General features: G+C 45.8%; 1 protein-coding gene across 1 annotated transcript in view; it reads left to right on the top strand.

Moving 5' to 3' along the window:
- Window positions 1–26,500, top strand: part of LOC144818783 (glyoxylate reductase/hydroxypyruvate reductase-like) — a 228,384-nt gene that overhangs the window by 98,503 nt on the left and 103,381 nt on the right. Inside the window, exon 4 of the mRNA XM_078676526.1 lies at window positions 14,011–14,127. Coding sequence (XP_078532652.1) covers window positions 14,011–14,127 — 117 coding nt within the window. The remainder of the gene's footprint in view (window positions 1–14,010; window positions 14,128–26,500) is intronic.

Here is a 26,500-nt window from a genome sequence, read left to right as displayed (position 1 = left end):
CGCCACCGGGGGAGATCTCTCCACCATTCTTCAAGCGATAAACACATCTCAGGCCTCAGTAGAAACCAAGATCTGTGAGGTTAGGGTAGATGTGGCTCTCATCGGCCAGGATCTGCGCAATGCTACAGCACGCATCACCGAGGCGGAATCCCGTATCTCCACGGCAGAGGACGACATCGGCCAACTTAAGACCCAGGTCGCCTGTCTTCAGACCCAGACCTCGGAGCTCCACCACAGGGCCGAGGACGCCAAAAACAGATCAAGGAAAAATAACCTGGGTCTCCTGGGATTTCCTGAAGGGGTGGAACAGGGTCATGCCGATACATTTGTGGAGACCTGTGTGCGCTCCTGGATGCCCAAGGATGCCCTATCGCCCTGGTTTACCGTCGAGCGGGCACACCGCTCCTTGGTGCCCAAGCCCCTGCCTGGGGCCCCTGCCCGACCCATAATCCTGAGAGTCCTTAACTTTTGAGATAGAGATGCTATCCTGGGAGCGGCCAGGGCGCAGGGGCCACTACACTACCAGAACAAGAGGATTATGGTCATCCCAGAATACACCAGGGAGGTGCAGGCCCAGCACCGGACCTACGACGAGGTCAAACTGAAGCTTTGCAACATGAGCCTCCGTTATGGTCTCCTCTTCCCGGCCCGGTTCAAGGTAATCTTTCAAAACAAGACGTACTTCTTCAATAACCCTCAGGTGGCGTGGACCTGGCTCACAGAGGAGCGACCCCTCCTGCCCCGGCCAGCTCCATCCCCCACCCAGCGGGCTCCCCAGCAGTTGCACACAACACTCCCTAAAAACCAGAGGCGCCGGACGAGGTCCTGCAAGAAGAACAACCGTTGGGGGGAGGCATCCCACTCTCCGAATGTGGCGTCCCAGTGCCCTACTTCCCGAGCCTCAGTCCAGGGATCCAGCACTCCAAGCCCGACCACCTCATTGATTGACTTGAGCAATCTCCCAGGCCCCTCGAACAACTTGCGCCGCACCATTTCTGACTCTGACCTGTCTAGGAGCACGGCGATCAAAGGATCCAAAGAAACCGAGGTTACTTGAACAATGGCACACGGCGGGAGCGCATTCTTCTGACCTCCGGGGGCACCAATAATGTGATTGTCTTCGAAATCCCCACGATAGGGGGCGACCTGAAATCCTCGAAACCTTCAGTCCCAAGAACTATTCCCTCCTTCACTCCCTGGACTTACTTGCATTCCTTGTTGTTTTTTGCCCCATGTATGATTGCAGCTGTTTCTCTTATCCGACCACATGGAGGGGGGTCCATCTCTGCCATATTCATGTTCTGCTAATCATTTTAGTTTAGCGACCAGTCTTCTTATTGTTGTTATATTGTTTTCCTTTTCAGGGCGACAGATGCTTCATATTCGTAAGTGTAGGGTGGGGTGAGTTGGGAGGCGAACGGGGGGAGACCATTGTCTCCAGTTAATTTGTTACTTTTAGCCGCCCACGGGCCGCTCTTCTCTGTTCTTCCTTGTAGCGACACATGCCTGTACACCATGGACTATGACATACAACTCACCGCAATGCTCATCTTCTGCCCAGAAGCCCGGGCTATGGGAAAGGGTTACAATCAACAAACAATTATTCTAGGGTTCAAGGGAAGTGTTTTAAGACCTGAGCACAGTTATACCCCCCACACAAGTATTTAAGAACAACAAATAACTGTGGGTCTAATAGTGAGCTCAAAACATGCTAAGTGTTGCTGGCTATGTGTCTGCTACTACTATGAAGATAGAAGACAGACTGGACAGTTAACCACTGTGAAAAATGTCCATCAGTTACGCGATTTTGGGCACCCAGTACATCATTTGGTCTACTCCACAGTAGTTTAGCCACCACTCTATCACCATAGATATATATTGGAGATACGGAGTGATGGATGGATGTCTGGTAGATTAAGTTTGTTTGTAACTGTGAGCAGTGCATAAAAAATGAGTGGAATAAAAAATTATAAGTGTAAGATTGGATGGTGCATACAATTATTACTTTATTCTGGAGTCATGCACCTCCAAAATTAAAAACAATAGTGCAAATAAGTCAGGTGGTTCAAACGAATACCTTCTGACTGGGCTATCTGGTCGACATGTTTCTGCGGTTACTGGTCAATTGATATACCATCCGCTTCCTGAGGAAGCGGATGGTATATCAATTGAGTATATCAGTTACAAACAAACTTAATCTACCAGACATCCATCCATCACTCCGTATCTCCAATATATATCTATGGTGATAGAGTGGTGGCTAAACTACTGTGGAGTAGACCAAATGATGTACTGGGTGCCCAAAATCGCGTAACTGATGGACATTTTTCACAGTGGTTAACTGTCCAGTCTGTCTTCTATCTTCATAGTAGTAGCAGACACATAGCCAGCAACACTTAGCATGTTTTGAGCTCACTATTAGACCCACAGTTATTTGTTATGGGAAAGGGTTCCCATCACGTCCCGACACTGCCTGCGCATGCATCCCTCATTCCCTACACCACTCATCATGATGGCGTCCACCTTACCTAGGCCCCGCCACATTCTCTCATGGAACATTAACGGCCTACTGGACAGTATAAAACGCATGGCCGTCCTTCGTAGGGCCCACCGAGAAGCGCCAGGCATCCTGTTCCTGCAGGAAATGCACCTTTTGGGCTCCCAATAAAACTTCCTTGCCCGGTATGGGTTCGACAGGGTGTGGCACCCTGGGTTCACGCGGGGCTCCCGGGGAGTGGCCATTCTACTTCAGAAAGGGTTGCCCTTCACCCTGACACAGGCTGAAACAGAAATGCAGGGCCGCTATGTAGCTCTAACGGGTAGGATCGAGGGGCACTGCCTTAATCTCTTATGTACATACATTCCTCCCGCCATTGCGGCCCCTGCCTTTCGCTGCCTGACACACAAGTGCGCTCCTCCTTCCCACAAGGCCTGACGGTGGTAGGAGGTGAATTCAACGCCATCCTACAGCCCTCATGCGACACGACAGGTACCCCATCGGATGCCCGACTTGCCTCTCGAGACGCCTATCTGACTGGTCCTCGACCCTGGGTCTCTGCAATGCCTGGAGGCTGTGGAATCCCCCTAAGGTCCAATACATCCACACTTCAGCGGCTCACCGCAGCCACTCCCGTATCCACCTGTTCCTACTACCTGCCATGGACTGTCAATTGATGTCCGGATCCACCTTCTTACCCTGGGGTATCTCGGACCACTCCCCCGTCTCCCTTCATCTCGGACACCCCCCTGGAGGCACCCGTACGGTGTGGCGGATGAATGCCTGGTTCCTGCAGGATGCAGACTCCACGAAGTCCCTCGGGCAGGAGCTGCGGCAATATTTTTCAGCACACTGTGGGAGGCCAGCAAGGCCGTGATGCGCAGGGTGGCAAGGGGTTTGGTCCACGCAAAACGCCTAGAACAATCCACCCGACTCACGCAGCTGGAGGCCCAGGGGGCGCAGCTGGAGGCGGCCCAGGCTACCAATGATAGCGACGACTCCGCCCGACAACTTACAAATGCTCCTAGAAGAAATTTGCCAGATCTCGTTGAAGTCCGCTAAAAGGCTTTGGCTCTCGTCCGTGGCGCGCATGTATGGATGGGGTGACAAAAATGGCAAACTTCTCCACAATTTGGTGTCCTACTCTAAAGCCAGTCGCATCATTCCCGAGATTCGGGATGAAACCGGAACCCACCACACTACCTCCTAGGACACTGCCCAGATGTTCGCAGGCTACTATGCAGCCCTCTACGCGGCTTAGTCTCCCCAGACTTCACTGGCGACTTTGCTGACCAGGACCGGAACCCAGCTGCCCTGCCTCTCCCAGACGGACTCAGAGTCCCTAGACTGGCCTTTCACCCCAGAGGAGATACACAAGGCTATCTCACTGTTGCGCTCTGACAAGATGCTCGGGCCGATGGTTACAGCCAAGAATATTAAGCAGCCTACCGGGACATGTTGGTCCCACACATAAGGGATCTGTTTAAGCACGTAGTCGAAGTGGGGTCCTTCCCACCAGAGACTGATGTGGCTACCATCGTAGTCCTCCCAAAGATGCAGCCGCCCTCCCTCGCGTGTACGGACTACCGCCCCATCTCCCTTATCAATACAGAAATTAAACTCTTCACCACCGTGGTGGCCCAACTACTACGTCCCCACTTGCAAGAGCAGGTACACCCCGATCAATGTGGCTTCATGCCTGCCCGGGGAACCTTTAACAAAAACTACTGGGTTCGGGCTCCCAACAGCACTGCTTGCCAGAAGCAATATAAACAACAACTGAAATTACATGTGCTGCCAATCCTTTTACTCGCTTGTTCTAGATAGAACACCTGACTATTAAACAAATGTTCCTGACAACAAATGTCTGTTTGACTTTTATTTTATTTTGAAAAAAAGGGGGGGATTATATTTTTTATTATTAGAATATCCGCAGATTTTTTCAAAGTGATTTTAGACTAAGTTTGTGACCTTATATACAATATACAACTCTTATTTTTACAAACATAGTAATACTTTTTGAATAGAACTCTTTTACAAAACTTTACAGACAACATATAGTACAATAACACTCAGTCACACTCCTCACAAAACCACACTATTTACATATCAACAGACAAGATGACAAAAAGAACATATGAATCATATCTACAATGTAATCATTTGATTTACAATGAAGCCTTAGAACTTAATCTTGTATTTACATAGCTTTTCAAAAATAAATATTATCCAATTCTTGGTTTTTAAAGGCTTGAGAGGTCTACGCGTTTCGAACTCATATGAATGAATGAGTTCTCATCAGGACCAAGGTCTGTGAAAAGAAGAGGGGGAAACTTATTGGTATTCTGTTGGAGCTTTAACGTAACACCTACTCCTCCTATTGCTTACTCCTATCTCTTACCTCTCAGTCACTAAGAAACCAGCAACACAACTGTAGGTAATCTGGACACCCAGCTCTCTGTCATGGAAAAATGATTGTGTCCCATCAATAACTTTTAAAATCATGAGCACTTTGCATCACATTCAGACTCCATTCACTTTCATGCTTACATGGTTCAGGAGGGGCCAGGCTTGTTGACGACTCTGGGCGCTCGAGTTATCTGTAAAGAACAAATTGCTGTGAGTATTAACTCTGAAGGTTGCGGTTGTTGGGCGGGGGGAACTCATGAGTTCACATGGCGTCTAACTCTCACCTTCGGTCTTGGTGCTGAGTCTCCAAGCCGCCGGTGTAGTGTCGGATCAAACGGTGGTCCGTGGCACTTCAGACTTGAATCTAGAAATGGAAAGCTGAAGTCAGCGTCCGTCCCTTGTTTCTGAATGGGTTGTCGGGATTCAAACCAGCGTGTGGCTTACCTGCCGGCAAGTTTCTCGGCGCTGGGCAGCGTTCCGTGATTGAGTCGTCCTGCTCTTCCGGGTCCGCAAAGGATCCTGGGAGTGTGGGCGGATGTGGTTTGCTGAAGTTAGTCCGTCTTTAAGCATCCCCGCCCCTGTGTGGCAGGGAGCGGTGTGTCTGGGATACGTAGTTTTCGGCTGTTGGCATTCTCCCGTTCACCTATATGCAAGTAGTTTAACACTTCACGAGTCGTTCGTTCACACATGGTCCATCTGAGTATTAGGCTCACAGCGTCCATGTCCAATGGGAGATGTTTGTGGCCATTTTTTATAAATTGTGCTGTTGCTCGAGCGGTTATGTTGTGTTCCAAATAAACATTATAACTCGCGGTGTCTGTGGACCTGAATGGTTTATATGCGATTAGAATGGCACAAAGGCCGGCAACGTTGGTCCGGCACAGTCAGTGTTCAAGTCATGTGGGAAGCGTAAGACTTCAGTCCACCTTGGCTTTATAGTTTAAACATTTCAGACATCTCATTGAGCCCGTGGAAAGCTGTGTTAAATTTAACTATTAGCATTGCTTCCATCTTTGTGAGTTTCTCATCAAGGTTGCCCCCTCTGGTGTCGTTTTCGACTTTGGCTATCACTGTCCAAATAACCTCTGACTCTTTATGCTGTTTTTCTTTCCAGTGATTGACCAGAGGAGCAGTGGCCACATTATTACGGATTCTGGACTTATGCTGTTGAATTCGTAGGCACACTTCTTGATTCGTTTTCCCAATGTATGCCAATTTACATGGGCAAATGATTCCATATACAACATTGCGTGTTTTGCAATTTGAAAATTTCTCATGTTTCCAGCTGATGTGATTATAGGTGAAAACCGTTCCTTCGACCGTAGTGTCACAACACGTACATGTGCCACATTTTCGGTGTCCCTGGATTGGAGGGAGATTGAACATAGTTCTTAGATCCGGGTTTGATGGAAATTACAGCGTTGCCAATCAGCTGATTAGAGCGGCACTGCCCAAACCATCAAACCCGGATCTAAGAACTATGTTCAATCTCCCTCCAATCCAGGGACACCGAAAATGTGGCACATGTACGTGTTGTGACACTACGGTCCAAGGAACGGTTTTCACCTATAATCACATCAGCTGGAAACATGAGAAATTTTCAAATTGCAAAACACGCAATGTTGTATATGGAATCATTTGCCCATGTAAATTGGCATACATTGGGAAAACGAATCAAGAAGTGCGCCTACGAATTCAACAGCATAAGTCCAGAATCCGTAATAATGTGGCCACTGCTCCTCTGGTCAATCACTGGAAAGAAAAACAGCATAAAGAGTCAGAGGTTATTTGGACAGTGATAGCCAAAGTCGAAAACGACACCAGAGGGGGCAACCTTGATGAGAAACTCACAAAGATGGAAGCAATGCTAATAGTTAAATTTAACACAGCTTTCCACGGGCTCAATGAGATGTCTGAAATGTTTAAACTATAAAGCCAAGGTGGACTGAAGTCTTACGCTTCCCACATGACTTGAACACTGACTGTGCCGGACCAACGTTGCCGGCCTTTGTGCCATTCTAATCGCATATAAACCATTCAGGTCCACAGACACCGCGAGTTATAATGTTTATTTGGAACACAACATAACCGCTCGAGCAACAGCACAATTTATAAAAAATGGCCACAAACATCTCCCATTGGACATGGACGCTGTGAGCCTAATACTCAGATGGACCATGTGTGAACGAACGACTCGTGAAGTGTTAAACTACTTGCATATAGGTGAACGGGAGAATGCCAACAGCCGAAAACTACGTATCCCAGACACACCGCTCCCTGCCACACAGGGGCGGGGATGCTTAAAGACGGACTAACTTCAGCAAACCACATCCGCCCACACTCCCAGGATCCTTTGCGGACCCGGAAGAGCAGGACGACTCAATCACGGAACGCTGCCCAGCGCCGAGAAACTTGCCGGCAGGTAAGCCACACGCTGGTTTGAATCCCGACAACCCATTCAGAAACAAGGGACGGACGCTGACTTCAGCTTTCCATTTCTAGATTCAAGTCTGAAGTGCCACGGACCACCGTTTGATCCGACACTACACCGGCGGCTTGGAGACTCAGCACCAAGACCGAAGGTGAGAGTTAGACGCCATGTGAACTCATGAGTTCCCCCCGCCCAACAACCGCAACCTTCAGAGTTAATACTCACAGCAATTTGTTCTTTACAGATAACTCGAGCGCCCAGAGTCGTCAACAAGCCTGGCCCCTCCTGAACCATGTAAGCATGAAAGTGAATGGAGTCTGAATGTGATGCAAAGTGCTCATGATTTTAAAAGTTATTGATGGGACACAATCATTTTTCCATGACAGAGAGCTGGGTGTCCAGATTACCTACAGTTGTGTTGCTGGTTTCTTAGTGACTGAGAGGTAAGAGATAGGAGTAAGCAATAGGAGGAGTAGGTGTTACGTTAAAGCTCCAACAGAATACCAATAAGTTTCCCCCTCTTCTTTTCACAGACCTTGGTCCTGATGAGAACTCATTCATTCATATGAGTTCGAAACGCGTAGACCTCTCAAGCCTTTAAAAACCAAGAATTGGATAATATTTATTTTTGAAAAGCTATGTAAATACAAGATTAAGTTCTAAGGCTTCATTGTAAATCAAATGATTACATTGTAGATATGATTCATATGTTCTTTTTGTCATCTTGTCTGTTGATATGTAAATAGTGTGGTTTTGTGAGGAGTGTGACTGAGTGTTATTGTACTATATGTTGTCTGTAAAGTTTTGTAAAAGAGTTCTATTCAAAAAGTATTACTATGTTTGTAAAAATAAGAGTTGTATATTGTATATAAGGTCACAAACTTAGTCTAAAATCACTTTGAAAAAATCTGCGGATATTCTAATAATAAAAAATATAATCCCCCCCTTTTTTTCAAAATAAAATAAAAGTCAAACAGACATTTGTTGTCAGGAACATTTGTTTAATAGTCAGGTGTTCTATCTAGAACAAGCGAGTAAAAGGATTGGCAGCACATGTAATTTCAGTTGTTGTTTATATTGCCCGGGGAACCCAGCACTGCATACGCCGCCTCCATCTCGCCCTTGCGCATCGCCACCTCCTCACCCCGTACCTAGCACTGTTATTCATAGACTTTGAAAAAGCATTCGATATGGTGGATTGGGGCTACCTGGGTGACGTGTTGGAGAGGATGGGCTTCGGCCTCCATCTTCCGGCGCCTCATCAGGGTCCTTTACTCAACTTCCAAAGCGAGGGTCCTCCTCAATGGCGTGGTTTCAGAGGCATTCCCTATCCGAAGGGGCACCCGCCAGGGCTGCCCGCTCTCGCCACTTCTATTTGCACTAGCAATGGAACCCCTGGCTTCCTTCATCCGTCAAGACCCCCTCATCCATAGCTGGGCTGGGATACGCACCAGGTTGACAAGATCGCCCTCTATGCCGACTATGTCCTCCTTTTCCTGGCATACCCGAAGGGCTCGGCCCCGCATTGTCTGGACAGCCTTTCGGCCTTTGTATGGGTCTCTGGTGTCAGGCTCAACCCGGCGAAGTCCACCCTAGTTCCCTTGCACTCTTCCCAGGCGTGCTTCGACTGGCAAACGACCATCCCCTTGTGGAGGCAATCCTTCAAGTACTTTGGAGTGTGGGTAGCCCTCCTCCCGAGCTCGAGTGGGCCCTGAACATCACGCCCCTGGTCACCAAGGCCAACGCAGACCTCAGAAGGTGGCAGACCCTTCCCCTCAATCCCCTCGGTAGGATTTCCCTCTTCAAAATGATGGTCCTCCCCGCTTCCTGTACATCTTACAAAACATGACCACTCATCTCCCAGGCAGTTGGTTTCGGGAGTTGGATGGTATCCTCACCCGATTCTTATGGGGAAGAGGGAGACCGCGAATGTCCCTTGCACATTGCCACATCCCCCCCTACGATGGGGGAATGCGGGTGACCAATCTCCACCTCTACTACCTGATGGACTTCGCACAAATCCAAGCCTATCTGTATGGGAGCCCTGTTCCACAAGCTCTTGCCACCATCACCAGAACGGTGCTCATGGCCTGGCGAACCGCCCTGCACTATGTAAAGTGGGACCGGAAACTCATCAGGAAGACGCCTCTGTGGAGTGGGCCCTGGTTGGAGAGGTCTCATCGCTCCAGAACTTCCGTAACTGGGACCAAGTTGGGATCTCGCTACTGGGAGATGTTTGGGTGGGGGACCATGTCAGATCGTTCGCAGACCTGCAACAACGCCATTCCCTCCACTCTTCCCAATTCTACAAGTACTTACAGCTGAGCCACGCCCTCCATGCCCCCATCCATCCCCCACCTCCTTCCCCGAATTTAGTCCCCTGCTCCTTGGTGAACAACGGCCCGCATCCTTAGACCTGCTTCATGCCCGGTGGGAGGGGTGGCTGAGCCACCTGGAAGACGCGGATTGGAGGGACGCCCTTATGGTACCCAAGACCCTAACGACCTCCTCCAGGTTGTCTCTAGTCCAACTCTACTACCTCCACACGGCATATCGCACCACTGTACGCCTGTTCCGCGCCCACCTGCGGGCCTCCCCATCCTGCCCACGCTGCAACCACGCCCAGCTGATTTTTACCACACAGATGTGGCAGTGTCCCGCCCTAGCTTCTTTCTGGGCGGGTTTGGAGCATGAACTTACACAAACTCTAGGGTGGGAGGTCCCCCATGACCCACTATGCCTGATCCTGGAAGTGTTTGATTGCCTTGATGGATCCCAGGCCGATAATTGCTTCCTGGGGACGGCAGTGGCAGTGGCGAAGGTCGACATTGCGGCGCTCTGGTTCCTGGCCAAGCCGCCCACCATGCGGCGCTGGAGGCGGGGAGTGGATTGGTGTGGCACCCAAGAAGAACCCCTCTTCGAGGCCCGGGCTGCGCCAAACTCTTTGGCAAAATATGGGGCAAATGGTTTAACTTACTGCCTGTATGATGGGTTTAAGTGACAATGTAAATGCTGAATGACGGGCGGGGGAAATGATCCGTCCACAAGGGCCATACGAGTCCAAGTCGTCTTCCTTTAATGTACTGTATCCGTATAACATGTCTGATTGCTACCAATGTATTATTGTTGATCTTTGCAAAAATTTTATAAAAAATTGATTATAAAAAAAAACTGTTTAAAATACAACTAATGATTAAAGGGTTAGTGCAGCTTTCATTATCCCTTGCTGCCGTATTTTCTAGTTGAGATGTGTGTGGGCATGATAGATTCAACAGTGTAATATCATCCATTAGGGATTTTGAAAGGATAAGACATTGTCTTAGTGCACTTTCAAAGTGTTCATATGCAAGCCTGGAGTAGCTTTTTCACTGAGATTAATAAAAAGTGTAATGTGACTTTTGGTGGTGTACAAGGCATCTAGTCTATTGAATTTGGAAACACGGGACATCCTCGTAGAGCATAATTTTCGAAGCAGAGTCTCTGTTTCTTTTCTGCTTTAATATAGCATTGAATTCTCCATCACAACAGAGTTAGAAATTAAATATTTCGGCCACTTGTTTGAAAAAGTGAATAGAAAAGCCAGGAGCATCTCCTCCCTTAAAGGAAAAATCAGTGTCTGAAATGGAACCCCTCGTCTCAACCACCTACCATGCTTTTTAGCCATATATTTCAAATGTATGCAGAGTAGATGTTTTCCAATCAAAACAGGCACCACTCTTCTTACAGGAATAACAAGTGCTGTATACACGTTGCACTGTCTGTTTATTAGGTTAGGGCATGAGGTTGGTTAATGGAGTTGTGATGCCCACCTTCAAATGTGGCAAGTACATCAGCAATGTTTGCTGCTTAATGTGGATTCCATGGCACTTTATGTCAAGAGTGACACAATTTAGTTAACTAGTTTTCTTTCTGCATATAAGGGCAAAGAGACGAACATCCAGCTTGCCTATGCATCACTTGACAGAGGGGGAGCTTACATTTAAACCATCTGTCTAGTACATTCTTGGGTCTATCAGGAATGTGCACACAGGGAGCCTCCTATGAAATACTGTTGATTTATAGTCAAGCAGACATCAGGTAAAGTACTAGAACCCCTTTGAGGATCTTCCATCAGCCGCCAAGGACCACATATTTGCACCATAAGTTGCAGAATTGATTAACCAAATCAATAAGTATGCAAACTAGTAAAATATTGAAGGGAAGATACTGTATTCTCGCCCAAGAACAATGTGAGATCCATTAATCTTTGCGTACGGGCCGCCCTAATTTTGGGAAACGGCCTTACAATGCAGGCTTGGCCATACATGCTGTTTTCCTGCAAGCCGAACCACTATCCCTGAACAACGCATATGTGTGGCTAAAGCAATGCGCGGTCTAGATGCCAAGGGATGGGCGGGAGACGAAGACAGGAAGAGGAAGGACAATTGCAAATCGAGAGAGGATGCGGTGAGGTAAATGGGGCTGGGGGCGGGTCTTGGTGGGGATGGAGGGGTAGTTTTTCGGGGTGGGGTAGGTTTTAGGACTCAGGAGGGTTGGGTTATTTGTAGGGCAGGAAGCAACTTTAGGGCTCAGGGGAGGGGGCGCTGGGTCGGAGTATTTATCAGGTGTAGAGGACGGTTTGTAGAGCTCACTGGGGTCAGGTAGTTTTTAGGGCGGGGACAGTTTTTAGGGCTAAGTGCGGGGGGCTGGTTCGCTGTAATGTTTGGGGTTAATTATTAGGCTAAGGGCAGGGCAGGGGGAATAGGGACAGTTGACAGGGGAGTGGGCAGTTTTAGACTTCAGGGTGGGGGTGCTGGGTTCGGATACATTAGGAATGATGGGGACAGTTTTTAGGGTTCAGGGCGGGGGGCTGGGTTTGTGGTAATTTTCGGGGTGTGAGTTTAATTTTCAGGGCTCGGGGCAGGACAGAGGGAAAAGGGAAAGTTTACTGGGCAGGCCAGGTTATAATCTTTAGCACGCATGTCCCTTTACCCATCATGTCTTTACCACGAAATTGAGTGGTAAAGACGTGGTCATAGTAGAGACCGCGTGGTACAGCCTTGCGTTCTTCAGGAATGAGTTGTACCATCATACAACCACAAGAATTGGCATCAGCCAATGCAAAAGTCAATGTCAAATTCTGGCTCCCTGTCAGCTGCAGTTTAACATTAGTGCAACGGATTACAATTATGGCAGTGGATTGAGAGGATACATATAGATTGATCATGTGATCCATCTACATCAGAGTTCTTATGGTAAGTAATTAGGGACCAGCACTGGGAACTTAAAACAACATTTCACGTTCAGGCTACTGACACTCTAGCTGCTAACCTGAGACAGCTGCAGCAAAAAGGCCCCTTTTATGACTGCTCTCCCTTTCTGCATATTTTGCCGCCCTCTTACATTTGAACACACCCATCGCCATATCATCTATTGATATGTCACATTTTCCTTCAAAAGTCTATTGCCCATTTTAATTTCTTCAGCCTCACATTTTGCCAACTGGGTTCACTGTGTATGCAAGACTTGCTCTTTGTTACCTTTGCTGCTGGCCTAGCCAATAAACATGACATCGTTTGGAAGCAAGTACGAGGGAGAATCACAGTAAAAACGGTGGAGACGAACTAATTTAAGTGGGAGAAAACTGATATAGCATTATTTTGAGCTCAAAATATTTTGAGTCTCCTGCCTAAATCGGGAGTTCTACTATCTTTCCTGTGAGGGTTCATGATGCAACAGCTGAAATGAAAGAAACCTAGCCGTCTTCACTTTCTATAACTTGCCTTCCATAGTGGCTCCTCCACTAGGGCGGAGGAGCGTCGTCCCACTCCTTTCTCGCAGTGTGGGAAGCAGAAACATAAAATGGTAATATCTACCATTTTAGGGTTTGGTCAGGAGCAGGCAGGTTTGGGGCGTTCTGCTGTAGGGCAGGGGAGGAGTTGCTTGCCCACTGCTGAGGGGCCGCCCAAACCAGTCAGGCACACTCTGTCTTTTCTCTATGTAGGCCGCAATGCAGCCTACATGGAAAAAATAGCCTCATCATAGACACCTGGGCATCGTCCTGACCAATCACAACGCTGTCATTGCAGCGTTGTGAACGCCTTAGGGGAGGGGAGGGAGGCTTCCTGTTCCTGCACGACCCCCCCCCACACCACCCACCTGTGAGTCATGCCTCGTCCTACAGCAGGCTAAGGGGCTATAAGAGGGGAAAAAGGCAAGCCTGTGATATCATTTAAGGTTAAAAAGGACGTGCGTCATCACTTGTGCTATCTCTAGCATTTTAGTAACTCTGCGTCAATGAGAGGAAGAGTGGGAGGGAGATACGTTATAACACAAAAATAGAAATGAGGTTCAGAAGAAGGTACTATTGTCCAGCAGAGAAACATTTGTTGAAAATGTCATTGAAGAGAATAATCTTTAAGTCCTTCCTGAAATTTTGGATCTTTAAATAGGTGAGTTAAAATAGACAAAATAGATTTCATAACAGTATGTCATATTGCAGGGGGAGGGGGCTCTCCCGACATAGCTCTGTTTATTTAATGGTTTGCAAAACGCTCACCATTTTACCTTACCCTTCCCTTGCAAATGTTGCACAAAGCCATGAAATTTGAGGATTCTCTCAGCTTGAATAGTTTCATTGTAGAAATGTGCATGCATTTGCATTTAAATTTGCTTCCTTTCCCCCTCCACGCAGAGGAATCCGGGTGGGATACACGCCAGATGTGTTGACTGAGGCAGTAGCTGAGCTCACTGTTGCACTTCTTCTGGCAACGTCCCGTCGACTCATCGAGGCAGCTGATGAAGCCAAGAAGTATTTAATGCATTCTTTTATCTATTGATTTAATGTTCAAAAAGAATATTTACCATGATTAACTGTTTGCTGTAATGTTTTTGAAAAAGTGGAGAATGTAATCATCAAGAACAAAACTTGTTTTTACAGCCTCATTGTTGTTGTCCGTTTTTTGTTTTTTTGCATCATGTTTGATATCATGGATGTGAATCTCAAAGTTCCCAACTAAAAAGCAATGGACTGCAGGACTGAGGGGTGAGATTGCCTTGTGTCCCGGTTAGGCCCAGTGGGAAACACTGCCATTTTTATATGCACACGTTTTTCCTAAATTGCCTTCTCTTTCACACAATGACTCTTGCCACACATTTGCATGCATGACAGTGCAGATTAGTTTCCATGAAACTACACTTGCTTATGACTTCCACTTCAAGGTCTGAACACACATTGTGCAAATGTGGTTGTTAGTTCTTCGTCCATGGGGCAACACAGCTATCTATAGAACATAAACAATGGCGGCCTGACTAAAATCTCGGCTCGAGCAAGGATGCATTTTGTTATAAATAAACATTTCCGGGTTTTAGGCAGAGGAGCACTTGCTGTCATTGCGAGGTCACTGCACACTGAAACCTCAGCCCAGCTGCTTGCTGATCCCTCTGCATGTCCAACTTGTGACCAAGAGTGGGACCTACATACTTTCCCTCAGGTAACGGGGTTGGATCATCTAATGGAGGAGTCTTGGCGGAACATACACACACACACACACACACACACACACCCTAGACACTTAGGTTAGGGAACGCACAGTACGAGTATCTATATATATATTTTGGGCATTCTACGAGCAATTCACTGAAGTAAAACTGGCCCAGCACTACAAAGACCATCGGGTAGCTGGTGCTGCCACGCCCATTGAGGCGAACATCACTGTGTGAACAGATGCTGGCGATTGACTATGTGACTGCCTTTATGAAAAGAGCCCATGATCAAGTGCTGAACGAGCATGAAATGCATTGGGCATTCGAAGAAGGAAGACACTGCCCTGACTTGTAGAGTGCTGCTTTCACCTTATTAAAATGTGCTGAAACCTTACCTCTGGCTTGTGGCTTCACTCTAAAAGGGCAACCTTGTTGTGGATATATATATATATATATATATATATATATATATTTTTTTTTTTTTTACAACAACAATGGGGTCCTTCTGGAATCCTTTCTCCCCAGTCAGGTGGCGTCTCTAATTCGGCGGACCACACCAGCCGAAAACGTAAATAATCCACAAGTTTGCTTACAAGCATGAGACGCACTCGGAAAATTGCAGCATAAGGGTTTATTTGTCCAACAACACGCTACGCGTTTCGACAATAACTCTTGTCTTGTTCACACGTGACAAAACCCCTGCAGGTAACATATTGATATACACTTTGTGTCAAGTTCATGAACATAAAGAAAGGATTACCCAGAGCGGTCCTGCTGAAACACAACAGTATAAACTTCCGCCATTTTGGAGTGGTGTACTCAAAACGTAATTGAAAGTTCAAAAAGAGTGCATGTAAGTATAAATACTTGTTCTAACCCACACAGAAGTAACAATATAGTAAGATCTAAGTATTAGAATTCATACTTGACTTCAACAGACCAAACAAAACAAGTATAATCGGTCTAGTGCCATAGACATGTAACTGTTTACCCATAGCGGTGGGTTGCATAATGGCTGAAAGTAACGGTGATCCATCCTAACATGGAATGGAACATATATATTCTCCAACAACTAGTGATCCACTAGTGCACAATACAACAAGGTTGTTAAGGACTAGTGCCCCAAAACAATCAACCAAACTGGGATCCTATACATAATTGCGAATAATTTCAAGGAATTTCAAAGAATACTCAGCGCATATCTATTTGTCCTGCAGGGAACGGTGCAGAGAAATAATAGTGACAATTCTACTTTCATACAGGTGCAAGTGTCTTTCATCCAGATTTCAGGTGGGTTAAGGACCGTGACTATAGATGTAACAGGAGTGAAAATCTTCCATTCCTCCTACAAAAAACACATAATACAAACAGTTAAAAAATACATTAAAATCAAATTCAATGTTATTCAATGAGTATTTTAACTTATTCGAAACACACAGATTCTTCACTTAAATGTTGTGTATGATCAAACGGTACAAGATAGCCCAGGGAACTTTGTTTCGAGTTCCATGATCCAGCGGGCATTCCACGTGCAAGGTCTGAAAGGGTTTTACCCCTGCGGGCACTGCAAAGCCTGTGTTACCAGTACCATGGTCAAATATATTGACATACCAGGGAAAAAAGAACCGAAAATGATTAAACAATTTTTGACCTGTACCACCACATATGTCATCTACGTACTGGAATGCCCGTGCAAGAAGAGGTATGTGGGCAGCACCACATGCATGGCTAAAAAGAGGATACAAGAACATCTCAGGGCCATTACACATGCAGATAACCATTATCCCATAGCCAGACATTTCCGGGAACATCACCAGTCTGATAACTCCCTACTTAGATACTTTGTAATCGAGCAAATCAATATTGGGAGAAGAGGAGGGAACCGTGAGCTAGCGTTGAGGAAGATAGAATCACGCTGGATCATGGAACTCGAAACAAAGTTCCCTGGAGGACACAACTGGGATGAGGAGCTTGCAACTCATCTACATGAGGATTAGACATCTGTTGAGTCTTTACAGGCTATCTTGTACCTTTTGATCATACACAACATTTAAGTGAAGAATCTGTGTGTTTCGAATAAGTTAAAATACTCATTGAATAACATTGAATTTGATTTTAATGTAGTTTTTAACTGTTTGTATTATGTGTTTTTTGTAGGAGGAATGGACGATTTTCACTCCTGTTACATCTATAGTCACGGTCCTTAACCCACCTGAAATCTGGATGAAAGACACTTGCACCTGTATGAAAGTAGAATTGTCACTATTATTTCTCTGCACCGTTCCCTGCAGGACAAATAGATATGCGCTGAGTATTCTTTGAAATTCCTTGAATTTATTCGCAATTATGTATAGGATCCCAGTTTGGTTGATTGTTTTGGGGCACTAGTCCTTAACAACCTTGTTGTATTGTGCACTAGTGGATCACTAGTTGTTGGAGAATATATATGTTCCATTCCATGTTAGGATGGATCACTGTTACTTTCAGCCATTATGCAACCCACCGCTATGGGCAAACAGTTACATGTCTATGGCGCTAGACCGATTATACTTGTTTTGTTTGGTCTGTTGAAGTCAAGTATGAATTCTAATACTTAGATCTTACTATATTGTTACTTCTGTGTGGGTTAGAACAAGTATTTATACTTACATGCACTCTTTTTGAACTTTCAATTACGTTTTGAGTACACCACTCCAAAATGGCGGAAGTTTATACTGTTGTGTTTCAGCAGGACCGCTCTGGGTAATCCTTTCTTTATGTTCATGAACTTGACACAAAGTGTATATCAATATGTTACCTGCAGGGGTTTTGTCACGTGTGAACAAGACAAGAGTTATTGTCGAAACGCGTAGCGTGTTGTTGGACAAATAAACCCTTATGCTGCAATTTTCCGAGTGCGTCTCATGCTTGTAAGCAAACTTGTGGATTATATATATATATATATATATATATATATATATATATATATATATATATATATATATACACATATATATATATATACACATATATATTGCAGCTTCCAAAACACCAGCCTGCCGCACTCGCGAGCGGGTGCTCCCGTAACGGGGGTGTACCCGTGGTCCAATGTATCGCTCAAAACATCCACAGGAACTCGTCCTGCATAAAGATCGAGGCCCTCACGGGGGTGGTTTCTTTTTATACTTTTATATGCTTGCATATATACACTATTTTGGTAAGATGATGGAACTGTTCTTTCTGTTCAACTGTCCTTATACTGCTAATTACTTCAATATCTAGTTCTGTCTATCGATCATCGCAGTACATATATTCTATACAAGAATCACAATGGTTCAATAAATACTCAAAATGCCCCTCTGCGTATTCTTTGTTTGTTTCCCAGAGAGAGAGCACGAGTGAGTAAACGAAAAGGTCCTAGATCTGTTACCACGATTCCTGGGGGAGTCAGGGTTCTCATGTTCTGTGGTTGACCGAGCCATTTGCTTCCTGTCTAGGTTTAGGGGGGGCTTATGGTGGCACTGTGAGCTATTGGCCTATAGGACAACACCTCCTGTGGTGTGGAAAAGTAAATTTTGCCATGTTCTGTGTCCCTACGCCTCATCCATCATATGTTATGTGTGCATGACCAATATGCATATGTTATTCCCCATTTCTGATTAAAGACGCAATTACAGTTGTGTCCACCTCTAGTATGTTAGTTTCCAGTCCTCGTGAATACTACGAATATCAGGCCTATGTAAGTAATGTTGCCACGTTTCTCAGTGTGCACGTTATTCCATTATAAAGTCCCCGTTTCTAGGCCTCAAAAAGGGCCCGGACTACAGATTCAGCTCCTGTCTCCTGAAAGCCTCGCTGAGGAGCGATACAGCCCCCACCTGTATCCTCGACCTTTCACTTACTTCCTGCCTCGCAGTGCCCGGTGCACCCCGGCTCTGCCTCTGAGTCTGCCAAAAGTATGTTATAGTTCCTGCTATCAGTTCAGTCCTCCTCCTCTGCATTCCTAAGCTACTGAACTGCATCAATAGTTTCCGTCATTGTCTAGCCTTCTCGTCTCCACGTTAGAGAAATACTGTATTTAATGGTCATTTAATATTCTTCATCACGCACTACATGTAGAATAATGCATGGTCCAGTCTTAGAGTCAAGTTAGCCTCTCCCCTCATGACTTCTAGTTCATATCAACATGTTCCCTAAACATCAGATACCAGATAGGGTTTAGGTACATGTCGCTCCGACCCTCCAGACTCTAGTCTCTGCTCCTAGCACAGAGTTCGTAGCCCCCAGCTTCTCCTAGTAACACGTCATTGCTAGTTTTCGCGCACCATTAGGTTAGAGGTCCCGGCTCCTCCTATGTGTCCGCCCATTCATGACATATTCTGTTACGTTCACATCACATGTCTATGTAAACTCCCAGTTACACCCACTTTTACTGTTATCTTTCGCGATTGTTACACGTCACGCCTTCTACTCCACCCACTGTTACGCCTACTGCAATGTAATGCTATGTGTTCGCGCTATGTATATATGCCTGTGTCTTGTTATTGAATGTTAGCGCGCTCATCCCAGACCTAGCCCCGGCAGCTGCCGGGCCTCTTTTCCCCTGTCATTCTGTTCCTATGCAGGTTGTCCTGATCCTGTCCTTATGCTGTAATAAACCTGCAGAAACTCCTACTACCTCGAATCTTGACTCTTATTTATTGAGCTATCTGTTATTCATTCATTGATCCAAAAATAGGGTATTATTTATTTATTTACCACATAATGGCGCCCGAATAGGGACTTGCCCTTTCCCCACGCGTCGGTGAAGCCACGCCGACCCCCTGACCCTCTGCAGTCGTGACGGAACTCTTCTGCGCAGTGGCAGATATTTCTGCTCAAGTATCCCTCAGGCCCACGGAGGAGACGGAGGAGGCGGTCCAGCATCCGAACGAGACGGTGGAGGAACGCGGCGAGTCCCGACCAGAGCCCAAGCCGAGAGTCCAAGGTCCGAGGTATCCGGAGGTCCACCCGTAACTGAAGTCCGAAGCCCGAAGTTCGCCGTCGTAGTCCAGTCCCGTCCGAGGCCTTCCGTTCCGTGCTGCCCGGTGAGTACCATTGCTGGGGTAGTGTCTAGACAGGGTCAGTCTAAATTGACTCCTGGTCCGTGGGTTGGTGGTACCCAAGCCCGCAAACGAAGTGTTCACCTAGGTGGATACGGGTCTTGATGTGTTCCTTTATGGGACCGGTATGTTCCGTACTGTTACAGCAGTGCATCCAGTAACTCTAGTCTGTTCCGTTCTCGAGAATTCTGTTCTGTTTCTGTTTTCAGTATTTTCAGGTAGTATTCTGTTCGAACTGTTATTTATAATGTTGTTTAATGTATTTCCAATGTCGTGGTATGCCTGAATTGTTTTCCCAATTGTTATTGTTTTTCGTGTATTGTATTGTGTTCCGATTCAAGTTTAGAATGCCGCTCTTTTCCAAGTTACGTCAGTTAAAAACTAGAAAGGGTCTGCTGGAAGCAGCAGTTCCTGTTCCGCCTAGGGACAGTCCAGGTCACTTTATGTATCAGAAACATGGCATAAGCGCCATATTGTATCTAGATTTATGGGTAGAGTATACCAAACAGTTAGAAGAAAAGTATAGATGGCCCGTATCGGGTACATGGGATGCCGAATGTATCATGCGAGTAGAAGAAGCATTATGGAAAAAGAAAGCCAGACAGTCACAGAAAGATGCCATCGAGTTATGGCGTAAGGAAGCGCATAGAAGAACGGAAAAGGAAGTCAGAAAGTCAGAGTTAAGTAGAGAATCCCAAGAACGAGCCCAAGAAAGAGAATTAATCGAGATAGGTGAACAAGTCAAAACCGAACAGTCAGACAGACAGAGGCATGCCCTTATTAAGGGTATGTATCCTCTCCTTGCCGAAGGCTTGCCAAAAGCGACCCCAGAGGCATCCAGTAATTTCCCGCCACCATTAGTTCCGACCAAGCTACGTCACAAACAGACCGCAGCTGATATTTTTATTTCGTCCTATTTGGACGACACAGTCCCAGAATATGCCAATCCTGTTCGCGCTCCGCCAGTCCCTGTAAACCAGGTAATTCATGTTCCTCCAGACACCGGAGTACCTGTTACGGTACCCCCGGGTCAGCCAGCCATACAAGTTCAGCCCACGTTACAATTACCGACCCTGCAAGCACGAAGAATGTCAGTCGACGATTCTAGTCTAGGGGCCGCAGGAGGAGGTCCTCCTCAAACCCCGCCGCCACACAAGCGTTTATCAGCACTCGAATTACATGCTCAAGCATCACAGCGTACTCCTAAAAGTAATAAGTCTGTTACAGAAATCAGACAAGCCCTTAACGAATGTGTTTATGATCCAGTTCCAGGCGAATATAATATGGTTTTATATTCCGTACGTGTAAGGAGAGTGACCGAGTATCTAGTCACCTTACCGAATATGAAAGAAGATCTAGACAGAATATATCGTTTCATCCGTACAGGGGATGATCCAGAAAGTATTGGCGAGATTATGTCTCAAAGAAAAGCCGAGATTCAGCTCATGATATTAAAGTTCCTGATCAATTGTCTAGTAAGAGAACAAGATTACCCGTTTAAAGATCCCACCGAAATGAGAATCCTGACAAGGTGGAGTGATAATATAGCCGAGGGTAAGCACAAGACCATTAGTGCCATGGAAAGTATGTACAAGAAAATTCGTAAAGAAATAGTAAAGTTACACGAACAGCGTAAAGCAGCACAAGTAAGCGAGAAAGAAAGTTTCTCTGATCCTGAAGAGGAGAACGAGAATCCCGTCAGAATAGCGTATGTAGGAAAATCCAGATTTCCAGATCGCCATTTACGTCCAGAACCCAAGTCTATTTTTCGTCATCCAGCACCAGAACGAGAGCCTTGTTCTCTAGAGCAAGTATTTCAAGCTACCGATCACATTCTGAAATCACGAGTCGGTTATAGCGAATTAAGTACCATGCATGAACAAGAACTAGTCCGATCAGCAGTCCGATGGATTACTGATTCTACCACTTTTCCAGACGAAATAGTGGCACAAATGTTTCTGAAACTGCCCCCAGCCGAGCAACGACTGGTGGGTATGTATATGATCCAGCACCTCATTACTCTGTATGAGGGTCAACATTCTGATCCAGGCCCGTTACACGATATCCTGAACGAGTTACTCCAGTACAGATGGAGAGGTCTAGGTACCGATTTAATTAGTGTCATTCTAGAACAGCGCCACAAGTATAGAACGTTTTTGAACCCGCATTTTGTTCATGTCTCACCCCCAGAAAGTAAACCGTTTTATATAGACAGACAGAATCCGTTACGAGAAGTCCACCCAGTCCAAGGGGCGGGTGGCGATATGCAACGAGTGTTTGTATACACTCCAATTTCAAAGATGGAACTCCTAGAGATGAAGAAATTAATTCCCTGTCATGACAAAGATCCAGCAGGGTTCCATAGAGAATTAAAAGACATGCTCCGTATGGGAGAATACACTTACCCAGATATCATTAAAATGTTAAAGGTCCTGTTACCCGCAGGGGTGTATGAAAAGTTAAAAGAAAAAGAATGGGAGGTGGGAGAGAAAAAGATCGATTGGACAGCTCTAGAAGCTGAAGACAAGGCACGAGTACCAGGTACCGGTCTTGGAGATAAATGTAAAGAATTACCAGAATTATTGATTCAAGTTTTACCCAGATTATTGACAACTAGGAAAGAAGACTGGGATGCAATCTCAGCCTGTAAACAGAAACAAGAAGAAGACATTAGTGATTTTTATTCTAGATTCGAGAAATGTTTTAGTATTAATAGTGGTCTCAAGACAAGTAGTGAGTCATACCCTCATCTTTTCGTTACCAAATTAGTCGAGAATTCAAGTCCACAAATTAAAAATCGAGTTTTGAAAGTCGAAAGCACCTGGCAAGCAAATACTCCGTCCCAGATGCTCCAGATGCTCCAGTATCACCAGAATAGAATTAGAGAAGAGCAAGAACACGAGAGAAAACGTATGAAAGACACGAAAATGAAAGTGCTAGTTGCACAATCTATTCCTCAAGACAGTCAGAAGAGGGGTCCGAATCAAGCCAGTCATCCTGCAGCTCCCGTTAAAGGGAACTGCAATTATTGTAAACAGCCAGGTCATTTTATAAACGAGTGTGCAGTTCTGAAACATAATATAGCTACTGGTAAGACTAAAGAAAGACCACGTCCGCCTAGACAAGAACAAGTTTCACAGACTCCTCAGTCACAGAATGCACAACAGACAGTTACAGTACCGCAGCCTATTGCTGCAACACAGCATGTTACATCACAGATGTACCAGTATGCACAGTCTGAGTATCCAGAGTACCAGTCATATTCATGAAACAGCCTAGAGAGGGAGGTAGGCTTGCCTCTCATCGAGATACCTGTAGACCAAGAAGGTCCCTATGTTCATAGCCAAGTATTAGGGAAAGACAGAAAATTTTTGATCGATACAGGGGCAAGTAGGACCACAATTAGTCATGCCGAAGTTCCAGGGGCTCCGCTCTCAGGCTCAAGAAATGTTTCCCTTGGATTTTCAGGAAAACCCATAGTTAATGAGATATCAAAGCCAGTTACTCTAGAAGTAGGTCCATTGTCCCGTACTACTGATCTGTTACTTACTAAGTCATGTCCAGAAAATCTGTTAGGTATTAAGACACTGAAAGAATTAGGTGCAGTTATTTGCTGTTCCCCAGAGGGAATACGTCTGTTCCTACGTGACTTTAAGGGTCACTATGTATTACGAGATTTTGATTCAAGATTGTCTAATGTTCCGCAGCATTTATGGGCGCAAGGTCCAACTGATGTAGGTTACATGCAAATCACACCCTATCGTGTGACTCTCAAACCAGATGTAGTGTTACCCCGAATCAGACAGTACAGATTGCCACCTGAGGCTGTAGCAGCCTTATCCAAAATTATTGACGAGCTCATGGCTCAGGGAGTAGTTGTAGAAACTGACTCCAATGTATGCAATTCTCCGATCATTCCAGTCATGAAACGTACTGATCCAAATGCACCCCCAGTATATCGATTAGTGATTGATTTACGAGAGCTTAATAAATGTATTATTCCTCAGTATCCAGTTGTCCCAGATATTTCTTCCCTGTTAACAGCCATTGATTCCGAAGCCATGTTTTTCACTGTTATTGATCTCAAGAATGCATTTTTTAGTGTTCCAATTCATCCAGACAGCCAGTTTCTTTTCGGATTTTGTTTAAATGGAAGGAGCTATATGTTTACACGCGCTCCTCAAGGTTTCACAGAAAGCCCTAGTATTTACAGTCAAGCACTCAAGAGACAACTAGACAACATTCACATGCCAACTGACACTGCCCTGCTCCAGTATGTCGATGATCTACTGATCACAGCCCGTTCTGAACGTGACTGCGAGCGAGCATCACTTACAGTCCTGTATTTTCTAGCCGAGATGGGACACAAGGTGTCACCTTCAAAGCTTCAATTCTGTGTCCAGCAAGTGGTATACTTAGGACACTTGCTGTCCAAGAGGGGTAGGCAGTTGACACCCGACCGTATCCAGTTAATAGCGAGTCTTCCCCAGCCCAGAACCCAGAAGGAGGTACGTGCTTTTATCGGCCTTACTTCTTATTGTAGACAATGGATTCCCCAGTATGCATTTCTAGCCAAGCCACTGATACAGTTAACGACACAGGAGGCAGCCGTATCGACTGTCCTCCCTTGGACATCTGAACATACACTTAGCTTCAACGAGTTAAAGAAGGCCCTATGTCAAGCTCCAGTTCTAGCTACACCGAACTACAGTAAGCCTTTTACACTTTTCGTTACAGAACGCGAAGGTACAGCATTATCTGTTCTCACACAAGATCAAGCAGGTCAATACAAGCCCTGTGCTTATTTTTCGAGCACATTAGATCCAGTCGCCCAGGCGTTGCCTGCGTGTCTCAAGTCAGTTGCAGCCACAGCACTAGCTATCAGACAAAGTGATTCCATAGTTTTAGGACATTCCCTGACAGTACAAGTTCCACATTCAGTAGAAGTTCTTTTAAACCGAACACAAACTCAGCACTTGACAATTGCACGTTTAACAGGTTATGAATTGACACTGTTTCAGCCACACATAGAAATTAGACGCTGCAACGTCCTGAATCCTGCTACACTGTTACCATCAGTTAATTCAAATCCAGACCCACATGATTGTGTGGAAGTAGTTAACATTACGACAAAGCCAAGACAAGACCTGACAGACATTCCGTTACCAGATCCTGACCTGACACTTTATGTGGATGGTTCATGTATGAGAACTAGTGCAGGAGAACTAGTCGCCGCGTATGCAGTGACTACTGACACTGAAGTTATTGAAACACACCGTATTGATACCCTGTCCGCTCAAGCAGCAGAGCTAGTCGCTCTGACACAAGCCTGTATACATGCCAAGAACCGGAAAGTTAATGTTTACACAGATTCACGTTACGCATTCGGAGTTGTACACGACTTCGGAGTGCTCTGGCAGGAGAGAGGTTTTATGACTTCTCATGGAACCAAGATTCAGCATGGTCTCCTTATTCAAGCCCTGTTAGATGCCATACATTTACCGACATCTATTGCTATCATGAAGTGCAAAGCACATACGAAAGTCACAGACATTATTTCCCAAGGTAATGATCTAGCAGACCGCACAGCCAAGCTTACAGCACAGACTCCAGACATTCCAGTAAACATGACACATACTCCAGATCTGATTACATGCATGACAGTTAAGGACCCTACTCAAGATGTCATAGATATTCAGTTACATGCTACTCCCGATGAAATCAAGAAATGGTCTGTACAAGGAGGGGTCCAGACAGATCAAGGATGGTTAACGAAGGGTAGAGCCACATGGTTTCTCCCCGATTCTATGGTTCAAGTCATTATCAATACCGCACATAGTCCAGCACATTTAGGAGAAAAAGCTATGTTAGACAGTATCCAGAACATTTGGTTCAACAAGCATTTACGAGCTGCAGCCAAGCAGAAAGTCCGTACCTGTATGATATGTTGTCAGTTTAATCCAGGTAAAAGTGTCCCGGTGGAACAAGGTGGTTTCCAGCCCCCTGACCACCCTTTTGAGGTCCTCCAGATGGATTATATTCAAATGGAGCGATGTCGAGGTTTCAAGTATGTCCTTGTAGTAGTATGCGCTTTGTCCAGGTGGACAGAAGCATATCCAGTCCCAGATTACACAGCCGCGACCACTGCCAAGCAGTTGGTTCGTGAATTTTTCCCTAGATATGGACTCCCTAGAGTCGTATATTCTGATAACGGTCAGCCATTCTCATCAGAACTCATGAAACACGTTTCCCTGTTGTTAGGGTACCAGTGGAAGTTCCATTGTGTACGCCATCCAGAAGCAGCTGGACTAGTCGAAAGACATAATCAGACTCTGAAAATCCGTATAGCAAAAATCTGTAAAGACAAGGGTGTGGACTGGTTAGTAGCTTTGCCAGTCGCTCTGTTTTACATGCGTATGGTCGCACATTCCAGATCAGGTCTGTCCCCGTATGAGGTCGTTTTCGGCCGCCCCCCTAACATGTGGGGTACTCCTAGACCCCGAAGTATTACCGATGTTTCATGTAATATGCTGACAGATTACCTAGCTTCCTTGATGTCTGCCCTCAACTCATGTCGTTCACAGGTTGCCGCCGCATTTCCAGACAATACCGAGGTGG

The sequence above is a fragment of the Lissotriton helveticus genome, chromosome 2_1 (assembly GCF_964261635.1).
Source record: "Lissotriton helveticus chromosome 2_1, aLisHel1.1, whole genome shotgun sequence".
Lineage (NCBI taxonomy): Eukaryota > Metazoa > Chordata > Amphibia > Caudata > Salamandridae > Lissotriton > Lissotriton helveticus.
Note: the sequence above shows the minus strand (reverse complement) of the source record. Positions and strands in the feature narration are given on the sequence as shown.